The following is a 24,148-nucleotide window of genomic DNA, read 5'->3' as shown; positions in this document are numbered from 1 at the left end:
GTAGACACTCATTGCGCATCAGTGGACCGAACAAAAGAAAAATAGGTATTTCTGATTCGACGCCTTTTCGCCATTAGTCCTTCGGCTACTGATCAAACGTTTTCAGGCTGCACCCACTTCACCTGCCTGTCACGCCACGGCACAAAACCGCGAAAACTCACTTCGTCAAAGTGACGTGTACGCGTTAGAGATGTTATAATATACCGAACAAAACTGAATTTTCTTCTGAATAGCCGCAGGCTGCCCCGTTCCAAAGGGAATAAAAGATGGCTGCCGCCGTTCCCTCAGGCACTGGCTACTCGCACATGCCGGAGAGCATAGGTTTATTTATTTATTTATTTATTTATTTATTTATTTATTTATTTATTTATTTATTTATTTATTTATTTCAGATACTGTCAACCCCAGCGGGATTTTTACAGGTTGGGCATATATTATACACTCACAAACAGCGATAAAAACAGGTTTACATGATTTCAACAATATTTGAAACCGACACGAAGCAGATATACACATATGGTAGGAAATAAAACAAGGGTACATTTCATTTGGCAAAAGGGGGTGACATTACATAGGCAAATACAATGCTCATACAGATTTCATTTTGTACAATGACTTGAGTGGTGTTATTTCAGCTAACATCATCTAATTATTGCACAACAGCTCTTCTACAAGGGTTACAAATTTCGGCAACGATGTGTTAGTCGTTATGAAGGGGTCCAGGCTATTCCATTCTCTTATTGCAAGAGGAAAGAACGAATATCTAAAACAGTCAGTGCGAAATGCATATTCTTTAAGTGTTAATGAATGCTTATGGCGGGAAGGTCTGGTGTCAGCTAGGGATATATACAACGAACTATTTATTCGTAATGCGTTGTGTATCAATTGGAACAATAATTTTAGTCTTGCTAGCTTGGCGCAGTTTCGCAGAGTAGGAATACCGGCTTGTTTTAGCAGTTGAGTAGGTGAGTCACTATTCTTGTATTTGTTAAAGATGAATCTAATTGCTTTTCGCTGCACTCCTTCTAGTTTGTTAATAAGCTGTTGTGTATAAGGAAACCAAATTGCGTTACCATATTCGATAACTGGGCGAATAAATGCGTTGTATGATAGCAGTTTAATTTGCGGTGGCGCAGCTCGAAGTCTTCTTCTGAGGAAGAATAGCCGTTTTAAAGCAGATGGTATGATACTGGTAATATGAGATTCCCATCTTAGGTCATGTGAAATGATCAAGCCAAGATATTTAAGCTCATAAACTCGGGTGAGTGGTATATTATTGATAGTGTATTCGAAGTCCGACCTATGTTTTTTGCGGGTTATAGATAAAAAGGCACAATACAATAAATTCTGTACAATAAAGCCTTTTGCGTTGCCATCAACATTTTCAAGCACTTTCGTCACGTTTACGACCTCGCTTCACGAACTCTTTGCGGGAGATTCGTTCTAGCGACATTTTTAACCTTCCGTTGCATGTCGCCGTGACTTTCGACCAGCCACTTCAAGGTAAGTAAGGGAAAGAGCACCAATCACACACGCCGGCTCTACCCTCTTCATTCGGTTATCAATTTTCAGTGCACTGGCTCGGCCCCATTTGAGTTTGCTCCTCACTTCTAGTCAGCGAATTAGATAAGACAAGACGGTCCCTGTAGGCAATGTTATTTGTTTTTAAAGCAAACAAAAGTTGCTTCTATTAAACGAGGAGAGCGTTTGATTGGTCTGTTCAGACAACACTGTGGGTCACCGCCCAATGCTTGTGTGGGTGGGTACGCAAATTTGACGTCATGAGATTGGAATAAGAACATATTAGAATAGTTTCACGTTATCGGGCCCCTAGTCTACATGAACAAAATCTGCAACAAAATACACGGCCGTTCCTCTTAAAGCTGATCAGCAAATAATTTTTAAACTGTGCTTATCATTCCAAGGTGCAACATTAAGACTGAAGCCAACACTCACTAATACCAAAGAAAACAAGGCCTCTGGGATTGAACTGCTTCTAACTCTACAAGCAATGCAGGCCAAGCGTTGCAAATATTGTCTTACTCAATACGTTAATATAAGAAGAGCGCCGTAAACATCGAAGGCAAGTCCGCCACCAATGGTAGCCAAACCCACAGCCCTCGCAATGATTCCGATTCGTTGCCATGTTGACCTGCGGCCGTGCAACATACAAGCGATGCGGAGGGCGTGCATAAAGGTACAGCACAGGTATTCTCGTGCACTTATACTTATTTAGTGCCAAAATGCACCCGTGTGTGTTTGTTTATGCGAGTCCCAAAAGAAGACTACCATCTGTTTTCGCTTACGTCTCTCAGTAGTTGCTCGTGGAAATGTTGAGGATTCTCTTCGTGCGGAAGATGATGAAAACCATAGCCGGGGCGCTGAATGCCAATACCTGTTGAGCTCAAATCAGAAATTCCAGTGCCTAGTATGCACTGAGGGAAAGCAAGGCTAAGCAGAAGAAACAGCATTGTTCCTGTGCTGGCGCACCCAGGTTGGCGAATAGGACTTCAATAACACACCTTCTGTATTTTTAAAGCTCGGCGCAAGTAAAATGGTTGATGGCGAAATGCAGTCGGCATTTGGATTGCACAATGCAAACGATGCCGCAGCTGAAAAAGTGTGCCGTCGCTATTGTGTCAAAGGGACGCAGAAGGCTCGTGGGCTCCAATACGAAAATAGCCTCGAGTTTTTTACATTCCTTTGTTCACTGCGGAAAGTAGAGAAATGTGTCGTGCAGCTATCTCTACCAGATATTACAATGGTATGTTACTGAATCAAATAAACAATCATAAACGCCATTTGCGCTGCATTGAAACCAACGTCATGAAACTTCTTTGTTCGCCTCAAACCTTATGTTTCTTCTTTGTGTACTGTGAATTCGTTCGCAGTAGGGCATAGGCTATCTCTTCCGAGACGCATTATTTTGTTCTATATGCGTATGCATGCGTATATATCTATGTGTGTGTGTGTGTGTGTGTACAGTGGATTCTCAGTAAACAGAATGTCCGAGGACCAGAGAGCTATCATGTACTGGAGCTCCACTTGAGGGATTGAACACATATGTACACAAAATGCTATTTGACAGGTGCAAACACTTCATGGTCAACAGCAGGTAGTTTGGCTAGCCGATCTGATAAAAAAGCTGATTCCTAATGATTCTTGCACACAGCTGCTGACAAGAACCTATCATAAGTACAAAAAACAAAGTAGTAATTTAGTCCAAATATTTAAATTTTAGTTAAGTCACTCTCGAAGTCGCTGATGACTTTGATCTTCATCTCCATTGAGCGATCATTGTGCGGGTGGTTCTGTGCCATCATCACAAGCGTTAACCAAGCTCACAGCTCCCTGACGTTACCAAAAGAAAGAAACCACAGCAATGCACAACCACGGCAGAGTCAAACTAATCATGGCACCAACAAAGCTACAACCCTCCTTGGTGATTTAGTAGAGTACTGGCGAGAAAACTCGAAAAGGATAGGCGCCAACAGTGATGTCTTTTGCGGAGCAGCTGAGACTGGCCGCTCAGTTTCATTTTGAGTAATAATTTTAGTTCCGCTCATAATGGAAAAAAATCACATTTTCCTTAGCGAACTCTTTCTTTTTGCCACTGCCTTATATGCAGTGGCAAAAGGCTCGACTGCATATATATACACAGTCGACGATCATTAATTGAACCCTAGCGTAAAGCACTCTTCATCAAATTATCCGTGAAGTCGAATTAACTAAGAAACAACGAAGCACAGTGCAGATTAAAATATGTTTTATTGCTTGAAATATGCCACCATAAACATATTACTTCTCTAGAGTATTACAATAAATGTGTATATCATCGCTGGTAGATGTTGTACAACTAAAGTTCTACACTTTAGTCTGCACTGACAAAATCGTGAAAAGAGACATCTCACACAGGAGAGCGCAACTTGTCATCATCCCTGCAGGATAGGTTGCTGCCCTTTATGTTGTCATGTGGAACCGGCACTGGTGAGTTGAATTATTCGATACGACATTATTTCACGTTCGAACGAAACGAGTTTTTCGTTCATGTAGCAGAAAAGGGCTGTGAAAGGCGCTAGTTGCTACAAACGTACATAGGGCAAAAAAGTATGAATATTTCGTGCAGCCGTTCATGGTCCCTTGGAGGGACATTCAAATGTATTTCAGAAACGTTCCGAGGGGCGTTTCAGGTTCTCGTTAACGAATCAACATTTACAGCTACCCAACCGGTCAGATGAATCACTCATGAAAAACTCAGCCAAACACGCACATCTTCACTTCACAGAATACATGAGGAATACTGACATCCGCAGACTTTTGAGCGGGCACTTCGGTATTTACGGAGGTGTACAATTTGCGCACGTTACAGGTACGTGGGAGCACCTTAAGTTGTCCATTAAGCTGATGTTAAGATGGTAAACTAATTAATTGGACAAGGAACAGCGAAATTTAAGGCATGTTAGCCGTGCGTGCCGGACTTTCTATGCCGGTCTTTCTATCTTTCTATGCTGGTGTGCGCAAGTGTAAAATAGCTTTTTTTTTTCTTCAAATCTTGCCTCACAACTAGATCTTCCGATATGCGACAATACTTACACGACAGTGCCCAATCGTATGATACATAAGAAATCTCACTATCTAACATTGCTAGACCATAAATTATCTCGAATTAGCGCAAACATACAGTGCCTGCAGTGTGTAAATGAAGCCGCGTAACAATGAAGCCATATATTGCCTGAGTAGAAACAAGGTTGCAACAGCAATTTCCTGGTGCTGCAACGAAGCAGACGCACCCCCGTGTATGTGCCGACTGAAGAGGAAGACGAAGGACCGTGCCGTGATCGCTAGTGAGCCCCATGCTACCGAAAGCCCTTGCAGTGCCTTCCTATACCTAGCGTTCCAGCAACGTTGTCAACGACAATAGATCTCGTCGCATTTTGTGGAGGTTGCTGAGATCCTTTACCTCGTCCTAGAGCTCCGCACTCGAACCCTGCCAACAAGATCGCCCTGCACTATGTCTGACCCCGCCACCTCATTGCCTGTCTGCGCCGGCGTCGCAGGCGTTGTCTGCGCCGGCGTCCCTCGTCAACGCGACCCACCCATTTTCAGCAGGACCGCCGAACACGGACGGCGTGGAACACTGGCTCTCATCGTACGAACGCATAGGTGCCCATAATAAATGGTACGACCAGTCTAAGCTGACCCATGGTCCTTTCTACCTCGCTGACGTAGCCGAACCTTAGATCTTCAACCACGAATCCGAATTCACAAGCTGGTCAGCGTTTAAGACCCTTTTTGCCGAAGTGCTTGATCACCCCTGTGCGTAAGCTACGCGCTGAACAGCGTCTACGCCAGCTCGCACAGTAGCCTGGAGAGAGATTCCCCAGCTACATCGAGGATGTTCTCGATTTGTGCAAGCGGGTAAATCGCAGCATATCAGAGGATGAGAAGATCAAGCATATCCTCAAGGGCATAGAGGACGGCGCATTCCAGATGTTGTTGGCCAAAAGCCCAACTAGCGTATCCGTCCTCATTAACCTCTGCCAGAGCTTTGACGAGCTGCGCCGGCAACGTTCCATCGCCCGCCAGAACATTTACCACGCCAATTCCGTCTCGAGCACCGCGGTTTCTACCGAACTGGCCGAACTGACCAATTATCGAATTTCCCTAGGAAATACACTGGTGTTCAGATTAACAGTTTCGCAGTCGAAACCTTCAGAGAATTCCGGACAGAGCTAGCACCCTGATTCCTTTCTGAGCCAATCTGTTGGTCAAATGTTCCGAGAAATGGTGCTTGTGTCACAATATCAGCTAAGCACATGTGACAGCCTTTATCCATCTTCATTTCAGCAATGTTCATGTGTCCGCAAACATGACGTGGCTTTGTTTATGACAAAGGCTCTTGTTCATGCTTATATTGTATAGCTTTGCCCAGTGTGGCTTTTGTAAGTTATCCGCGGTCTAAGAATATTTAGTGCCCCATTATTACAGGGCTGGCAACTTCCGGCTTCACCTGCGCAAAGCTATACGAAGGCCTCCTTTGCTTTTAAACTCATAAGCAAAGGCAGCCAACTTTCTCAAAGCAGGAAAACAACATTACAACGTAAGTGCTGGCCACGTTCTTAGTTTCTTGCGTGACTTGGTGTATGTTGGACATTTAGTCAGGGGTTTCATTTTCTCTTTTGAATGTGCTTGCCCTTTGATCTGCATTATTACGTAATTCTGCAACTCATAGTGTAGTGCATCCAAGGTGTTTACAACTGAGTAGTCAGCTACGTTCCGCAAATGTGTTTAGATATTGTGACTGAAACCTTGTTCTAAACGCAGCAATAAATCATTTCCCCTGGCCAGCCCGAAGCAGCAGTAACGTCTCGTTTCAAAAGAAGTTGAGGAGAAGCTGCAGAGGCGATATTGCAGGCTTCGTGCACCCTGTCGCAATTTTTTTTTTGCATCTACGAAAAAGCTTTATGATAAGTAGGTTTTTTCTTTTATGCCATTCTTTCAACCATCCTTCCTAGGCTATTGAATACACACTGCATCTTTCTTTTTTTTTCAAGACCTATGTCATGTCATCAAAATAGGACAATGCAGTTGTACGCGCAAGTGACCCTAAACTGTAACCACAAGTAAAAACAAAATATTAACCAACCGGCTCTGACCTAAACTCAGCATTGCTTGTTTTTTAGCAAAAGTGAGCACCTCAATGCCTGTCGCTAGATCGGTAGAGTGTTAACCTCATGATCTCGCGATTCTTTTTTTATTTTTAGCTCGGGCGCATTGTACTACGACCAGAATACCTCATAAATTTCTTTCTTTTATATCGAGCATAGAAAGCACTACCGAAGCCTTCTCCTACGCACGTTGTCTGACGGCTTCCTCGTTGTACCTCTACTGCATGTTTAACGGCTTCTTGCAGGTCGCTTTTTAGTTACCCTAAGGGCGTCTCATAAACTTCACGCGCTTCCTGGGATGCCTTAATTTGCATAACTTGAAGCCTAGCCAGAGTGTTATCTTTTCTTGCAGTGTTTATTTCTTCGAGAAGTTAAGTTACATGTACCATGGCAAGCCCAAACAAATTGTTCATAACGCAACTCCCTCCGATAGCAAGCATATGCACATATCCTTCAAAGCTTCAAACCATTTACTGAACATTACCAACGCACAAATGCAAGTTATTCGAATTACTATATAACGAAGCACTCCTTCATGTAGTCTAGAAATAACAGATTCAAAATATGGGCAACAATTCACACGAAACCAGTAGCCATATTACGTCAGCTCTTCAGGTGCTATTTCGTGTTTGATCTAATATATGCGGTGAGTCATGAAGCATCGCAATATAGCATAGGAACGTAACTAAAGTATGAGCCTTGACGAATTTCCTGGAATATTTACTGTATTACCGGCTCCTGGCTGCGTTTGTGGAGCATTTCAATATTCTCTGCGGCCAGGCAGCTGCTCCACGAACCTGGATATGTTTTCAAATGCTTGATATGTTAATCTTTTATTGACGAATGTCGCCTAGAGGCAACCTATCAAAAAATATTTTTTTTCTTGCTGAGTTTCAGTATTGAGTACAATGTTCCTGGCTAAGTGTCTTCGGCCAACACCGAATGACAGGCAGCAAGCGTCATTTGTTGGCTTAGAGCAGGAACACTGGACGAGAACGAAGTTTGGCACGCGACTCACTGCCTTTTGAATGAAAAGTCGGAGAAGACAGGCCGATCCAAGTTATCCAGCTGCTTGGGTGTCGCACGTGTGAGGTAAAGCAAATGAAATATACTCCTATGGTTCGCATATGATGAAAGCGATATATACGAATTTAAATCGAAGCCCTAAATGGGTTGGGGGCAGCCTACTTCCAGTATCCTTCCGGGGGATTTCTATTTATTGCTGAATGAAGTTTCCGCAAAATATCTTTCTTTTTGTTTATTATGAATATTATTGGTGTGTTTGCGTATTTCGATAAAAACGAATTATTTTCTGGGCTTTTATACGTCTCCACATTAATTAGGTGGCAGGTCGCGAGCCCAGAGAGAAGATGATAGGGTATGAGACATGGCAGGTTTTCGCAAAAAAAGCTGCATTGCAAGAAGCAAGTATTGTCCACATTTTGCCTTCTTCTCCCACACCCTTCCAACGAACGCTTTGGCAGATTACCCAATACCAATCCTACTTTGTATAATAAAGAAACAATAGTGTCTGCACTACTTTGACAATATTGTTGTGGAGGAAGACGTTAATATGCAAATCGTATGCAACTTCTCCAAAATGTATGCGATTCTTCCATTCTGCGCCATCTTCTGAACTTTTATGAAAGTATGACAGTGTATAGTTGTGAAATCAATCATTGTCAAGAAAGTGAAAACAACGTTGACGGTGCAAACGAGGCTTTAGCGACAATAATAATCAGACACCAGCATTGCACAATACCGCAATAAAAAATGCGTCAAGAATCAGGTGCTTCACTAGTGGTCAATAAATCCTTCCAGCACAATCTGAGGACCAAGACAAACCAGTAGAGCTGACATTAAGTATGGACAATACATTCTCGTCTTTGAATGGGTGAAGCCACCAACCACTGTGAACGTGTGTACTTAATGACAACGATATGAAACCAAGTTCGTTAAAAGGAATTGTTGAAGAATGAAAGAACATATTAGTAGTATATTCATGTACATCACATGTTTACAGGCAAATAAATTTCTACGGAAAATGTGAAAATTCTAAGCATTCTTATTCAAAACATTCTTAAACAACGTGTGCCTCATGCAAGGAGTTATTTCTAACGTTTGGCTCACCGGAAAAAAAAACAATTTCAATACTAACACCGCGAACGCTTTGATGTGTGTAGTGAACTAAAACTAACGAGGTCTGAAGAATTGTGCAAGCACAATTAAATAATGAAAATGCATGTGCTTCTGTGTATGCCTTCAATATTGCACCCATATTCTTCAGACGCCAATGCTCCAGTAGAGGGGGGCGGGGAAGCATCGGAGGTAGAAACGGCATGTTGCATTCATTAAATGTTTCGTTTATGTGACGGGAAGCTCTTCTCGAAGTTGTTCAGTATACTTGTACTTGCGTTTAGACATCGTTTGATATACTTCTAACACCACATTAGAGGCAAGGGAGACGGCATGAAGACGGCGTGGTCAGTGCGCTTTGGCTTGGCACCGACTTGTTATATGGTGCATCGGGAAACACATTGCACCTCGGCTGGCAAAACGTACGAGCCGTAAGTGGAGGGGAATTGAGGAAGGGTTTAATCTGATACTTGTTGGGAAAGCAGACTTTTCGCTTGCCTTCGCATGGTTTATCCATATCATGGTTTCGTCAGCGAAAGTGCCATTCTGAATAACTGCGCCAGAGCAAGCAACGTTTCATTTTGCGCACCGTTATGAAATCGCAGGTGCTGCTGACACACTTGCACAAGTGCTTTGCTTTGACGACTGCCTCAAGAGTCTTTTTGAAAGCTACCACACCCGAGATTGCGAACATTCGATTCGGCACGAGAGCTAGGCATACATTTCGGGACACCTCAGGTCTGGATTTTCCAAAACGGGGTAAAACACCGTCCAACACGAAACCCGTGGACAGCAGGATCACGCCGGTAAACACGGGGCGTGTCCCGCCTAAATCAAGGTGTGTGGTTACTTGACCCTTGATATAAGATATGAAGTTATGTCGAAAGGTTGCCTGATTTTATAAGAAATTGTTATGACAAATATTTTAAACACTGCTCAAAACAAGCTAACGATCCTATAATTATTTATTTATAATGCCTACCTTCTCAAGGATAAGTACGATTTCGACATTATTCGTGCTTTCTGGTACACTTGAATTCGTGGGGCATTGCGTATAAAGGGCCGCAAGCTTTGCAGGCACAATATTGTCACGTAGTAGTCACGGTGAATAACACAGCTGTAAAACTGTGAATGACAACACTAACTTTTTATTGGGCGAACTTGTGCCCACAAAAGCTAGTTACACACCAATAGGGGCGAACACGGTTGACGATCATCGAAATCTGAAAAGTCGGCCAAGCACATCAGCTTTAATACACGAGTTATCGAAGGATCCAGAGTAATCGGCGCTGCCCACGTGTCTTCGCCAAAATTCTACACAATTCGCATCGCAGAGGCAATCAGATTACACAAGCTTCGGTGACAACAGAACCATCGATTACTTTGGAGAAACATCCGATGCATAGGGACGCGTCCCGCGCTGAGCGATAACATTCCTTAGACGGTGAAAAGTGCTCACCCGTAAATGATAAACAAGTCCACGTGTCAATGACCCCGTCTCAAAAAGCATCGTCTCGATGCTACAAACATAACAGGACAGCGAAACACAAAAGGACACTCATTAAACAAAAGTGACAAGTTAGTCCAGCCACCTTCCTGTCGCTTTGTCTATATCTGCGTCTCGATTTTTTCTAGTTTCAAGTTTGCTGCGTTCTCGTAGTATAACCATGTACCAAATAGTCGAACAAGCCATTCTAACAAAACAACAAAGAAACGAAGTCCAAATTAACACGGTCCAAAAAAAGAAAGTCCAAATTTCAACTATGCGAAGTTCCAAAGTTCGTTAGCGCTCGTAGAACGGCTTTACTCGTAACAACATGGACTACGTCAGGTCATGAGCGGCGGCGCTGTGATAGCAAAATACCGTCTGGCACGACCTCATAGTCGAGTGCACCAATGCGTCGGATGATCTTGTAGGGTTGGTGTGGCGGAAGAAGCGAGCGATTTCCTCCGCAAAGATTGCGATGGTGTCAATGGGCAGCTGCACTCGTGTTTCTATAACAGCTTGGGCTCGCTCATCACGTATGACGCTTGTGAATATCTGCAGGAAGCCGCCTCGGAACAGGTTCTACGTCGCTTAGGTGGCTTGTTGATTCTCGAACTACGTCCTGGCGACGTCGTCCAATGCGAAATAAACATGTCGCAGCTTGTCGTCGCTGTTCCAGCTGTTAAACGTAGCGACCCTCTCATATGTCTCCAGCCAGCTATCCGGGTCTTCAAATGTTGAACCGTGCGCACAATCGGTGGCTCCCTGAGCTGCAGCAGCAGGATCGGTGTTGGTGACACTGGGGCTGTGATTGTAGGTGCTAGCGTGGCCATGCACTTCCTGGTATTCTCAGACTAAAGTCCGTGTTCGGGGCGTAGTCCTTGCAGCTGCGGCTAGCTCGCTGGTCCGTGGAAACGTTGTTGTTGCCTTGGTGGCTCGGGCTTGGATCACGGCTTTGTGGGGGTGTTCGGTGTATGAAGGCACTAGCACCTCCACCACATGTGACATAGTAGGGAGAGTGAATACTACAGCTGTAAATCTGTGAATGACAAAACTAACCTTGTACTGGGCGAACTTGTGCCCACAGAAGCAAGTTACACTCAAAGCACAACAATAGCGGCGAACACAGTCGGCGATGGTCGAAATCTGATCTGCCGGTCAAGCGCGTCGGCTTTTATACGCGAGTTATCGAAGGCTCCGGGGTAATTGGTGGTGCCCGCGAGTCTTCCCGAAAGTTCTACGCCATTCGCGTCACACATGCAGTCAGATTACACAAGCTTCGTTGACAACAATACCATCGATAACATTCGCAAAACTTCTTATCATACGGGCGCGTCACATGTTGAGCGATAACATTCGTTATACTCTGTTTCATAGATAGCAGTCAACGCTGTGGAAGCTACGGAAGAAGTTTGGTCAAAGAACATTATCTCTTCGCGCGTTCCGTCTATGCTTCGCTGCGCTCCAAGAGCATTCACTCGTGTGAGCATGCACGCTAGGCTTCTCGCGACAGGTTGAAAATAAAGAACACGAAAAGAGCAACAAAAATAAAAATGATATAAAACAAGCCATTGCCAACCGCAAGCCACAGTGGGTTTATTTGTAAGGATAAAAGCTTGTGTCATTCAATATTGAGCCTATATAAACAACACTTGCGCACAAGTGCTGTCAAAAAACATCAAATCTTATCCAAGTGCGAGCGGAAGCCACAGCAAGAAGTGTATTTAGCCTCCACAGCGTTGACTGCTATGTATGGAACGGAATATAGACGTTCAAACGCACTCATTCGTAAAAGATAAACAAGCCCACGTGTCAATAGCTCCTCCATCGTTGATTAAATAGACCTATTTTATTTTCTCCTGCCGCTTTTTACCGGGGCACGCATTGGAAGGCCCTCAAAACTTCAATCCTAGTTATAAAAGGAGCCTCTGTATCATGCTCATCACTGCTTCATGTGACGGTTGCGTGGCTGCCCTGGGTATGAGTCTAGTGCATAATTCAGCTGCTTTAAACACACTGTTAGGATGGGGTACGTTTATTTAAAGATGAATTGGTGAAAAGCGGCCGCGCCGAGACCAAGCCGCTGCAAAGACAAGCGCACTTCGATCTCCTCTTCTCCCGCCTTTGCTGTAGCTATAGCGTAACACTCCTCCCTTCAGAGATTAAGCCCACTGGGCGAGTAACTGTTACGTCCACTCGGAGTCAGGGGCATGGCAGCGTTTCAGGTGAGCGACGTGTACAAGCTGCGTCTTCTTAAACCGGTAGCCATTAGATACGAGACGAGCAATCGAATAGGTCACATCACTTCGGCGATTAGTGACAACAAAAAGCCAAGTGTAACCAGCCAGGAACTTCTGGCACAGGCCGTGCTTGAGAAGTGGTGTCCAAAGCCCTACTATTTCCCCTTTGTGGTACGACACATTCTTATGTCGTGAATCGTAGCTGATCTTGGAGCGGTCCTGGGATGCCAATGTACGGAGCTGAGTTATGCGGCATGCTGCCTCAGTGCGGCGGAGAGTCTGGGCAATAGAAGAGGGCGCATGAGAAGTAAAAGATAGAATTGTGTCAATGAAGCTGCGGGGTGGTCTGACATAAAGAAGATAGAAATGACTGTAGCCGGCAGTTTCATGCTTTGCGGTGTTGTAGGAGTATATGATAAAAGGCAAGATGTCATCCCAATTTTTGTGTCTGGAATCAAAGTTCTGTTGGTGCGCTCGACGAGACCATTCGTCTGCGGGTGATACGGGGTCACTTGGCGAAAATGTCAAGCACAGAGATGCAACAGCTCTTCAACTACGTCAGCCACGAACTGGCGACCACGATCGCTCACGATAACAGGAGGGGGCCCGTGACGCAGTATAACAGAGGACAGGAGAAAGCTCGAAGCATGAAGAGCCGAGACCGTTGGCATCGCTGCGGTTTCAGCATAACGCGTCAGATGGCTGACGCAGACTATAATCCAGCGGTTGTCGTTTGTTGAGCGCGGGAATAGGCCAAGAAGGTCCACTCGCACCATTTTGAAAGATGTTATTGGCGCCACAGGGTGAAGGACCGAGCGGAGCAGTATTAGGACGCTTGAATTGCTGGCACTTGTTTCAACTGGCCACATACTTTTCTATATCCTGTCGCTTATTAGTCCAGTCGAATCGGCCCTGAATGCGGTGGCATGTTCTGGTGAAACCAGGGTGCCCAGTGGTAGAGTCGTCGCGCATAGCACGGAGCACGTGGGTTCTCGAATTCTTAGGGACCACTAAGAGGAGGCGGGCACCATCAGCCGCATAATTCCTCTTGTAGAGCAGGTCATCTTGGATGACAAATCCATTGTTACCGGTTGGTTGAGCATCTGTGGCGAAGAGGCCATCGAGGCTGCAGTCGCCACGCTGCTCTTCCCGGAAAGTGGCCAGGTTGGGAAAAAGAATGACGATGGCGGCCATAAACTCATCGAAATTGTCAGGGACCCATGAACTTGTTGGTAGAGGGAGCCTCGAAAGACAGTCGGCGTCCGCATGATGTCGGCCATTCTTGTAACGGACTGCAAAGTCAAATTCCTGCAGACGAAGCGCCCATCGAGCAAGGCGGCCAGACGGGTCGCGGAGACCAACCAACCAACATAGTGAATGGTGATCAGTAACGATCGCGAAGCGGCGCCCGTAGAAATATGGGCGGAACTTCTGGACTGCAATGACGACAGCGAGATACTCTTGCTAAGTGACGCTGCCATTCTGTTCGGCCTTGCTCAAGGAACGGCTGGCATAGGCAATGCCATGCTCGGCGTTACCAAAACGCTGAACGAAGATGGTGCCGAGGCCGATTCCGCTCGCGTATGTGTGCAATTCTGTTGTGGCAGACAGGTCAAAATGGCGAAGTATGGGTCTGGAAGAGAGCAGAAACTTCAGTTGACGAAACCAGGAATCGCAGTCCGCTGTCCAGGTGAAAGGTTTACCCTTGCGCAGCAATGAAACCAGAGGGTAGGCGGGAAAGTTGGGCACAACACGTCGGAACTACGAGCAAACACACAAGAAGCTCCTCAGTTCGCGTTGTGACTGCGGTTCTTTAAAGCCGCTAACTGCAGCGACCTTCTATGGGTCTCGTCGCACCCCCTGCTTGCCCACTAGATGTTCGAGTACTAACGCCTCTCGTTCGCCAAAGTGACATTTCTTGGAGTTGGGGGTAAGGGTAGCTTGTTCAAGGCTCGTCAGAACAACGTTCAGTTGATAGTTGTGCTCTGCCAAAGTGCGGCCAAAAATGACGACGTCGTCTAGTTAACACTGGAGCCACGCGCCAGTAACACGTGCCAGTAAGACAGCATCTTCAGCATGCGCAGTACCGTGCCCATGAACTTTTCAAATGTTGCAGGCGCTTTGCACAAATCATACGGCGTGATGCTGAATTCAAACAAGCCGTCTGGGGTCACAAAAGCGGTTTTCTCTTTGTCAGCTGACTGCATGGGTATCTGCCAGTAGCCACAGATGAAAAATAGGATGCGGAATGAAGGCAGTCGATAACGTAATCGATCCACAGAAGTGGATACACATCCTTTTTCGTCACAGAATTCAGACGCCGGTAGTCGACAGAAAACCTCCAGGGCCCATCTTTCTTTTTCACCAGGATGACCGGCGCAACCCGAGGGCTAGATGGATCTTGGATGACGCCCTTGGCTAGCCTGTCGTCGATCTGTTGAGCGATGATGTTGCGCTCTGATGGAAACACGCGATATGGCTTCTACCTGATGGGATGCACGGACCCCGTGTCGATCCTGTGGCGAGCCCGCGTACTTGGAACGTGAACTTTGTTAGCGTTCTGCGCGAAATCAAATAATGACGCTTGCTTGCTAAGGACGCTGACCACGGCTTGACGCTTTTCTGAAGACAGTGACTAGTTGATCATTTTTAAAAAAGGCAACGAGTCTTCAGGGACACCGGGACAGCCTCGGGCTCTCGGGATTCGTGGGACGTGTCATCAGTTAAAGCGCCTATGCTGGGACAGGTATCTACTTCAAAAGAGGCAAGTCGCGTACCGGTGGGTAACAAAACAGACTGGGAGGATAAATTTGACACCCACAGTGTAGTCGTTCCGCAGGCCATAGAGAAGACGCATCGAGGTAGGAGATCACTTTTTTTCAGAAGCATGGAAGGCACAGGTTCAACCATTGCATCAAATGTATCGACATCGACACCACAAGCAGCAACTCGAATTCTGCGTAAGGAACGTGCCAGTAAGTGAGTGTCTTCAATGACGGCGAGAGTGCATGAACAGTTAGCAGGTTGGTCGGCAAGAGGATACAGGAAAAGCTCACCGGTGCCGCCGTCAACAGTGGCACCGCACTTTTGTAGGCCAAGAATTACATTGTGAGTGGATTGAGCAAGCATTGCGAATTCGACTTGATTTTACCCCTCACCGTCCACCAAAACTGTTAGGATGGGGTGCGTTTATTTAAAAGAAGAATTGATGAAAAGGGGCCGCGCCGACACCGAGCCGCTGCAAAGACGAGCGCACTTCGTTCTCCTCTTCATTCGTCCTTGCTGCAGCATTAGCGTAACAATACCATAAAAATTCGTAATGACATTACCCTGCTCATGTCTCACTGCGTATATCTTGCCCTGTCCTATGCTAAGTTTTCTTCTCACTTCTTTCATGCTGCGGCCATTTTTTAGTGCTTCCACAATAATTTTGGTCGTATAATTTCACACATCGCCTCACTTCTTGCTATCAACTTGGACAGTTCATTGAATTAAATCTTATCTGTTGAGTTGGACGATTTCATGATTTGTGGTTTCTTTACTGGGTCCATTATTATTTGGGAGTGTTTTCCTATTCTTTGCCTTGATGTATTACCTCCCACTTCAGGTTCGGCTTCTGAAATCAGCCTAGTTACCGTTTCAATCATAACGTTCTTGTTATCTTCATCTTCCTGTTCTAAACTGTACATTTGTTTGCCAGCACTGCGTCTAAACGAGTCTGTTCCTTCTTGACTAATTTTTTTCCTCTCTCCAAATTGAGAGCAATCCTACACATCACTAGCCCATAATCACTGCCCTTTACCTTACCTTACTTTACACTTGACTTCAATCGACCAAGGGAAGAAACTGGCTTCAGCAAAAGGTAATTTGCAATGAATCACGTCCACGTCATAGTCAGGGAATTGAGAAATATGCATAATACAATCACTCCTCCAATGTGGATTTCATAAATTACGAAAATGTATTTAATTACGTAGGAATTTCAGCAGCCATGGAGCCATCGCGTACTTAAGCAGGACAGGAGGCCTACGTGAATATGTTTGTAAATATCTACAAAGATTTCACAGCTATCTTGTTTCTCCACTCGAAAAGTAGAAAGTCACCTATAAAGAAAGGTGTCAGATGATGAAACAATCTCTCTAATGCTATTCATTGTATGCTTAGAAGTACTCAAGCTGTTATGCTGTGAAGCCTTAGGAGTAAGGATCAATAGCGAATGCTTCCTTCGGTTCGCAGATGACAATGTCCTGTTCAGCGACACTGGGGTGAATTGTACCAAATGACTGAGGACCTGAGCCTAGAAAGTGTAAAAGTAGGCCTGAATTTTATTACGCAGTCGGAAAAGGTAATATTCAATAGCCCGCCAAAGCAACAAGATGTTATAATCTCCAGTTAGCCTTTAGAATTATTGCTGGCATACGTTAATCTAGCTCAATTAGTCACAGGTGACATTGACCATGAGAGGAAAATTTAGAGAATATACCAGTGCGTTGGGGAGCGCCTACGGCAGGCATTACCGAATCCGTACAAGGAACGTATAGTGTCGCGGAAAAAAAATATGTGCAACCATTGCATTCTACCGGTGCTAACATCTGGGGCGGAAACTTCGAGGTTGACAAAGAAGTTCGATAACAAGGTAATGACCAGGCAGAGTATGGTGGAACGAAAAAATGTTAGGCATAACGTTAGGAGACAGGAGCAGAGCGGTATGGATCAAAGAGCGAACGGGGATAGCTGATAGCTGAGTTGACACTAAGAAAAACATTTAGCTGGCCAGGTGATGTAGTACGTACAGCAGATAACCGATGGACAATTAGAGTTACAGGTGGTTGCCAAAGGAAGAGAAGCGTAATCGAGGGCCGCAGAGTAATTTGGTGGAGTGGCAAATTTAGAAAGTTTGCGGGCACAAGTTGGAATGAACTAGCGCAGAGAGGGGTGTTTGGAAATAGCTGGGAGAGGCCGTGATGCTTTCAGTAGGCTTAAAACGGGCTCATATCGATGATGATGCCGATGTGAACAGCTATCTTGCGACATTATATTTAGTGGTTCATTGTAGAGTCAACTATGTAAGAAATATGCGTACAATGCTTCATACAAAAAACTTTACACAACTTCTTCCCACTGGTGGAAGAAAATAATGCAAAGAAATTGGTTCAAATAAAGCAACAAAAAACTCAGTGCTCTTCCACTCTGTGAAGAAGGATGACCAGCGAAGCTGTGTATGTGCGCCCCTTAATGACGAACAGCACCTCCACCGTGGGGCCGCCCTGCATTGCACTATCTTCGATATCAGCCCACTTACGGGCAGTGCTTAGCGCCTGTTTCCCTCTCGTCGCGGGTAGGCCCGCTATTGCACTATCATCGGGGTCGGCCCAGGTGGGGAGCGCTTAAAGCCTGCCTCACCTCCACCGCGGGTCGACCTGGCGTTGCACTATTTTTGGATCGACTCGCACATGGGGAGTGTCAAACGCCTGCGCCACTTCCGCCTCGAATCGGCCGGGTATTGTGCTATCTTCGGGATCGGCCCACGTTTGGGGAGTCCACCGCGGGTCGGCCCGACATCGCGCTATCTTCGTGATTTTATTTCTGCACGCGGACACGATAGCGAGGAAAGTAGCCCTTAACAGCTTCGCTGTAAAATATTAGCAACTACGGGCGTGTGTTGTGCACTTGTTCATCTTTACGCCATCATCCTTACGAGTGTGTCCTTCACATTCCTCACCCGTGTGGGCGCATCATCAGCGTGGACTCTCCCGAGGGTTCTCCGCTGTGTCTCTCAAGCTCAGTGAATCAGCCCTTGCTGTGAGATCAGAAGTGGAGGAGGCGTTTTTCGAACTCCCGTCCAGTGGCGTAGCCAGGTCGTCTGGCAGCCGGGACCCATAGGTCTTCTGTCACCTCCTCCCCCCCCCCCTTGCCGCGTGTAATCAGGAAGGCGAGGATAAGGCACATTTCCGGGGAGTGGTGGAGTGATGCTTCAGCAATAGCACAACTGCCTCGGAACCCCTCCCCCCTCCCTTCGCTTTCGTCCCCAGAGATCGCTAATGCAGCAGGTATATAGGCTATTTTGTTTTCTGCACCAGATGACACTGGGTGCTGCGCCGATAACTTGTGATAAACGCATTTGCGCATCTGCTGTCAAACTGTAACGCTTGCTTGGCCGCCAATACATATAAAGTTTTAATTAGCAATTTTAGAGGCCATATTGCATTTGCATAATTGAAGCCCGCCAGTCATATGTTGCCCAACAACTGCTTCACAAAAATCGTCGTAGGTACTACGGCGTGCAGTATATTGGCTGTGGCCAATCCTGAGCCCAAACGAAAAATAAATAGCGCGTCAGTGACACCGATCTCCCCACACTATCAGAAAACGCCCCTTACTCCCTTGTGGCGCGGGCGCCAAGGCTACGACAATTATGAGTTCTCTTCATTCTCATCTATAAAGCCTTTCTTTATTTGCTGCTATTCGCAACCGTGGTCTTCCGAGCTACGGTACCACCACAAGCTTGGAAACGGAATTGACTACGCTCCGCGTTGATTCCAGGCGTCACCACGCAAAAAATGAGAAGGCGGCAATGAATACTGCGCCAGCCAACGTTTGCGCTACTGTTGGTCTGAACTCGCAATGAAGAGGGTAGAGAGATGGATGTTACTGATACACTATTTCATATTTCTTTCGGTGCTGGGCCGCCATCAGTGCGAAAGTACTGCAGGCTCTAGCACGCAAAACGATGTTGTTTAGAAAAGTTTTTCACAACAGTTAGAAGCGGACATCGACCGCGAAAGTTTATAAAAGGAAAGATGTTTCGGCTCCGCGGAAAGGGTTTGGACTCCCGCACGAGAGCCTTATTCATAATTAAGTTGAAGCATGAAATGGTCCGTTTATGTGGACATTAAATGTGACGTAGACAACGTGCGTGCACGTGAGGAAAGTTGCCTTCATTGCAATTAAGTGTGGGCTCCCTGGTCTGGATTGTCAGGGATTTAAGATAAAGCCGAGAAGTCCAGTTATTTTCTTTTTCCATTAACTTTGCGTTGTCCCAGTCTATTTCATGGCGAGTGGATTTTGCGTGCTCGGCGAGAGACTTCGAAGATACGCTCTTCTTTTTTACTGTCGCACATGTGCTGCTTCAGTCTTTGCTGAAAATTGCCTGTCTGGAAAATGTAACTTCCATCGCAGTCTGCACATCCCATATGCAGAAGTCTTTGTTCAGTTAATATTATGAGTCTGGGTCCTGAATTCCGGAATTGCCATATTTCCTCTACAATTGCTAATTAAGCAATAATTTAAGATATCCTTATTAATTATCTGCCATATTGTGCAGAATTCCGAGTTCCTAGTGGTCACAAAGACACATAACCTGATAGAATATTGGGAGATATCCACACCAAATTCACCTTTTTGTAAAATTCCGTGCAGCTAAAACAGGACATTATATTTGTGACATGAAGTCACACAACAACAACAGAAGGAGGACGAGGAAAAGAAGGAAGGAAAGGTAGGAAGGTCTACCAGATGCACATCTGGTTTTCTACCCTACAGAGAAGGGGTTTAAGGGAAGAAAAGAAAGGAGAGGGAAGGAGGAAGGTACTATCAATGTGAATGCATTCAGTTGTCCATGACTTCATGCCTACAATGGGTCATTGAGGCCAGTGGATTTCATGAAACCACTGGCCTCAGTGGTTTGTAAGCCTGCAACGCGTGGGGCCATGGTTCGAGAGTCTTAGTCTCTGAATGTGGTCTGCTATCTAATGGGTTTACCACCCTCCGCAAAACGTCGCGTTTGATCGCATAGAGATTACAAAAACGCAACACGTGCTCGATAGCCTCTTCACATTGGCGCCAGTCACAAGTCGGTGTGTCGGTAATTCAATAAGGAACGAGTAGGCTTTCGTAAAAGCCACTCCTAAACAGAGGCGGCACAGTAAAGTTGCATCACGACGTGAGAAGTTCGATGGAATCTGCAACTTCAATGTAGGATCCAGCCGGTTGAGACGGCAGTTGGAGAAAATCTGGGTGTTCCACAAAGTTGCAGTCTTGGTTTGAGCAAGTAAACGACCCCTCGCGGCGTCTGTGCTTGATAGGGCTATAGGAAGTGTCATGGTTTCTTTATGCACTGAGCGGGTGGCATCATCAGTAAAGTCATTTCCGACGATGCCACAGTGCCCCGGAAACTGTTGGAAAATAATGACATGCCCGTTTATGAGGGCTTGATGGAGAACCTCTGTGGTCTCAAACACCAGCTGTTCATGAGTATTCTGTCGTAAGACTGACTGCAGACTCTGAAAGGCTGCCTTGGAGTTACAGAAAGCGACCCACTTTCGAGCTTTGATTTGTGCGTTTTAATTAACAGCAGCCCGTAGAGGGGCAACTTCTGTTGCTGTAGAGGTCGTTATATGCGACATTCTGAACGCAATTGTGACTTGTAAGACCGGGATGACAACAGCGTCTATGGAGCTGGTAGCTCTGAAAGATTCATCGGTGTAAATGCGCGTTCTTTACTCATATGCCTCGCCCAGTAATGACAGTGTGAACTGAGGTAGAGCCACTGCTGAATGATGGGTCTTCCTTGCAATTCGCGGAACCGAGAGGCGTACTTGTGGCGGTCGTAGGCACGACAGGGGTAACAGTGGTCTTAGTGCTGGTGTAAAGCCCGACGGAACGTAGCCTCGATGTGTCGCAACAAGTTTGTAAAATGTGCCTTGAGGTCTTTGCGCTGGCAAAGCAGGGTATGTGACCCAGATGTCGAATGCGTACTCTAAGATTGTCAATGGTTATATATGTTTGAACCAAGCAGTCTCTAGCAATCAGGATTTTTGCCTGAGTCGAGACGCATCATGGTAATTCAAGTCATGTCCGTAGAGCCTGAACTTGCAAACTTTCGAGAGTACCAATATTTGTTTTACACGTGTTCACCAAAACAGGCAAGCTGTACCGTAAAAAGCCCAGAAGCAGTGCTCTGGGCTCTTACAGAGCACCTTTTTCTACAGCTGCAGAATGGACCATACCGACGTGCCCCAGGTTTTTACGCACAGGAACACACAATCAGAATCGAAATTCGAATGCACAATCGAAATTATTCTCCGCTTCAGGTAGATGCAGCGGGAGCTCAATGGAAGGTCCCTGTCAGTAATCACAGGTAAGGAGCGGTGATACTTCTGGTATTCGATATCCTGGCCGTTGAGAGAAACAGTACGGTTGCATAGGTTTTCGTGTAAATGCGATTAACGCGCATTTTTCGGTGGACACACTAATGCCTTGTTTGCGGAGGTTTGAACAAGTTCGAATGGTTCCCGCTGAATTCTTGCCTTCATGATAAGACAAATGCGGTCTTCATTGTAAATGCACTGTTTTATTTTTCCCAGAGCGCCAAAAGAACACAAAAATAGCACTGCGCAATAAACACGCTAAGCAATGGCATGCATTCAGGCGTTCAGTATTATTACTTACAGCTCATGATAATTTCGCTTAACACCACACGATTCACTAAACGGAAAAATACAAAAAAAATTCAAGACAAAGTCTAACACAATAGATGGCGGTTGGTACAAAACCTAGTGCGATATACCGACATAAAAAATATGCTATGATTAAGCATCACGAGCTCATTGAGAAGTGGAACTGCTTGGTCCGTACAAAATGTCACAGCTGAAACGGGACAAAAATTCTTGGCCCGGTTTAATAACTTTGCAGCAGCCTCCCTTCCTGGCCAGGCCAAACTTCACGTGGAGGAGCGCTACCTATGTCTCGTTCGACATTCTATTTCGAAAGTCGGTTTTAATGAGTGAGACCTGGCTGAACACTCGCTCGACGGCGGCATTTAATAAGGGTAGCGATAGCAAATACAGGAGGGGAGTTTGGAGTTGTATAGGGAACAGATGGCTGTGGGGCAACGGAAGAGGATATGTTCTACGTTGGCGTTGGAGCAGGGGCAATTTGGGCAGGAAGGGTCCGAGCGAATTGCCACGTAGGCGCCATGCGGCAGGCGGAAAATTTGGCTAATATCGATTAGATTCAGCCCGGTGTTCTCCCTCCGTTCTGGCGCTGAGATCACCCGCGGCTCACCGTCGAAGGGAGCTACAAGCATCTCATGCTTAATATGAAGTGCCTGCAGTGATTTATCGCTCACGGTCAACGCCGCGGACGCCGACGCCGACGACACCGGCTTTTCTGCGACACGAGCTCCTTAACGCTATCGCGTTAAAATGTAGAACGCCGAAAGCTCACACGTGAAGACAGCAACAGTCTATGTTCGCTGGCGCGCGCACGCGGGTAGCGTTATAGTTTGCGGATGGAGACGTGTTTCCTGTGGCCAGCTTTCTTAATTAAAATTATCAAAAGGCCGCGATCCTTGACCTTTCGACATCCATATGTGTTCTCTAACATATAATTAGCAAATTTTGATCTTGTAGCAGACGCGCTCAATTTCTTTAACCTGCTACCGTCTGCATTTTGATTTCAGCGTGCTTTTCATTTGTGCTTAACTATATTTACTTTTTTTTACACAGGAAACAGATGCAGCCCAAAAGTATCCATATAGCCAAAAGGAAAATACTGACGCCAACTCGGACAAACGTAGCCCGATTTGGCTATTAATAGCCCAATCTGGCAACCCTGGCCCCGAGCGCACGCATATCAGCCGGCATTTTTCAGAGTGCGTGTAAGTGTTAATCCTCTCATATTGATATTACTATCTTAATTTCCTGAAAGCTTATAGAGTTATTTTAGAATGCCGCAACGCGTTCTGCATTTTTAAATCAAAAACGTATATTTTGCTCAATGCGGTTCTCGCAGTCCGCATTTTTGTTGGAGCAGCTGACAATTCAATTTGCAAGTTCCGTTTAGATGAGAGTTGGTATCTGTCCTCAATATACGCTGCGTCCTCGTTTTCAGTGTGTTGGGGAGTATACTGCGCACAACGTTCTCCTGCGTGCACATAAGCGCTCTCGCGTAATGCAGTGAGCTGTACCATCACTGTTCTGTACACTTAAACGCAAATTAAATAACGCACTTTTCACATATGGGCGCCGTGGTAGAGTTTAAAATGCACCAATACAAAGACTGCTTGTTTTTTTTGTGAACCATGCTGCACCTTTCATGCGTTTATAGCGTTCAATGGAATCAATGCGCACGTACATATGCTCCTTAATCTAATGTTCATGATAGGAGACGCTGATCGTTTTCTTTTTTATTCAAAATTCACGAGGCAACAGAAAACCAGTATGGATTCAACTTGCAAACCAAGACAACGGAAGTTCATCGATGTAGGATACGTATATCCCTATGGCATTCTTCATCATTCTTGTGTTGGCAGCGCTAAGTGGTTCTGGCCGCCTTCAATTGGCACATCACCTGCTAACTACAGTAACTCGTAATTTGCTACATTTTGCTTTCTGTTTCTTTCTTTTCGTTTGTGCTTTCAGCCTATGGCTCCTTCTTTTGGAAGTGCTCCGCAAGCGTCAGTTGTCATGGAACACCGTTCTTTGAAAGTGAAGTGTGAAGAAGCACGAAAATTACTCGGCACATCATCACTAGCTAGAGAAGCTCTTCAGGTCGTGCTGGCTAAAACAACTCCACTGTGCACGGCCGTCCATGTTTTTGTCACACACACTGGGTCG

At 45.7% G+C, this 24,148-nt stretch overlaps 2 protein-coding genes across 6 annotated transcripts in view; one reads left to right on the top strand and one right to left on the bottom strand.

Moving 5' to 3' along the window:
• LOC135900151 (uncharacterized) overlaps window positions 1-24,148 on the bottom strand; it is a 104,924-nt gene that overhangs the window by 21,737 nt on the left and 59,039 nt on the right. The window contains exon 1 of one of the 4 annotated variants that reach the window (XM_065429597.2): window positions 2,307-2,570. The exons of the other annotated variants lie outside the window; for them this stretch is intronic. Within the exon in view, the coding sequence (XP_065285669.1) occupies window positions 2,307-2,471 (165 nt within the window). The 5' untranslated portion in view covers window positions 2,472-2,570. Of the gene's footprint in view, window positions 1-2,306; window positions 2,571-24,148 lie in introns of those variants that run through there. 4 annotated transcript variants of the gene reach the window in all.
• The window catches only part of LOC135900150 (cytoplasmic dynein 2 intermediate chain 1), a 120,295-nt gene continuing 108,565 nt past the window's right edge, over window positions 12,419-24,148 (top strand). The window contains exon 1 of one of the 2 annotated variants that reach the window (XM_070536880.1): window positions 12,419-12,515. In XM_070536880.1, the coding sequence (XP_070392981.1) occupies window positions 12,501-12,515 (15 nt within the window). In that variant the 5' untranslated portion in view covers window positions 12,419-12,500. Of the gene's footprint in view, window positions 12,516-23,061; window positions 23,191-24,148 lie in introns of those variants that run through there. The other variant, XM_070536882.1, reaches the window with a different exon arrangement.

Source organism: Dermacentor albipictus, chromosome 4 (assembly GCF_038994185.2).
Source record: "Dermacentor albipictus isolate Rhodes 1998 colony chromosome 4, USDA_Dalb.pri_finalv2, whole genome shotgun sequence".
NCBI classification, from domain to species: domain Eukaryota; kingdom Metazoa; phylum Arthropoda; class Arachnida; order Ixodida; family Ixodidae; genus Dermacentor; species Dermacentor albipictus.
This window is presented reverse-complemented; position numbering and strand designations above follow the sequence as displayed.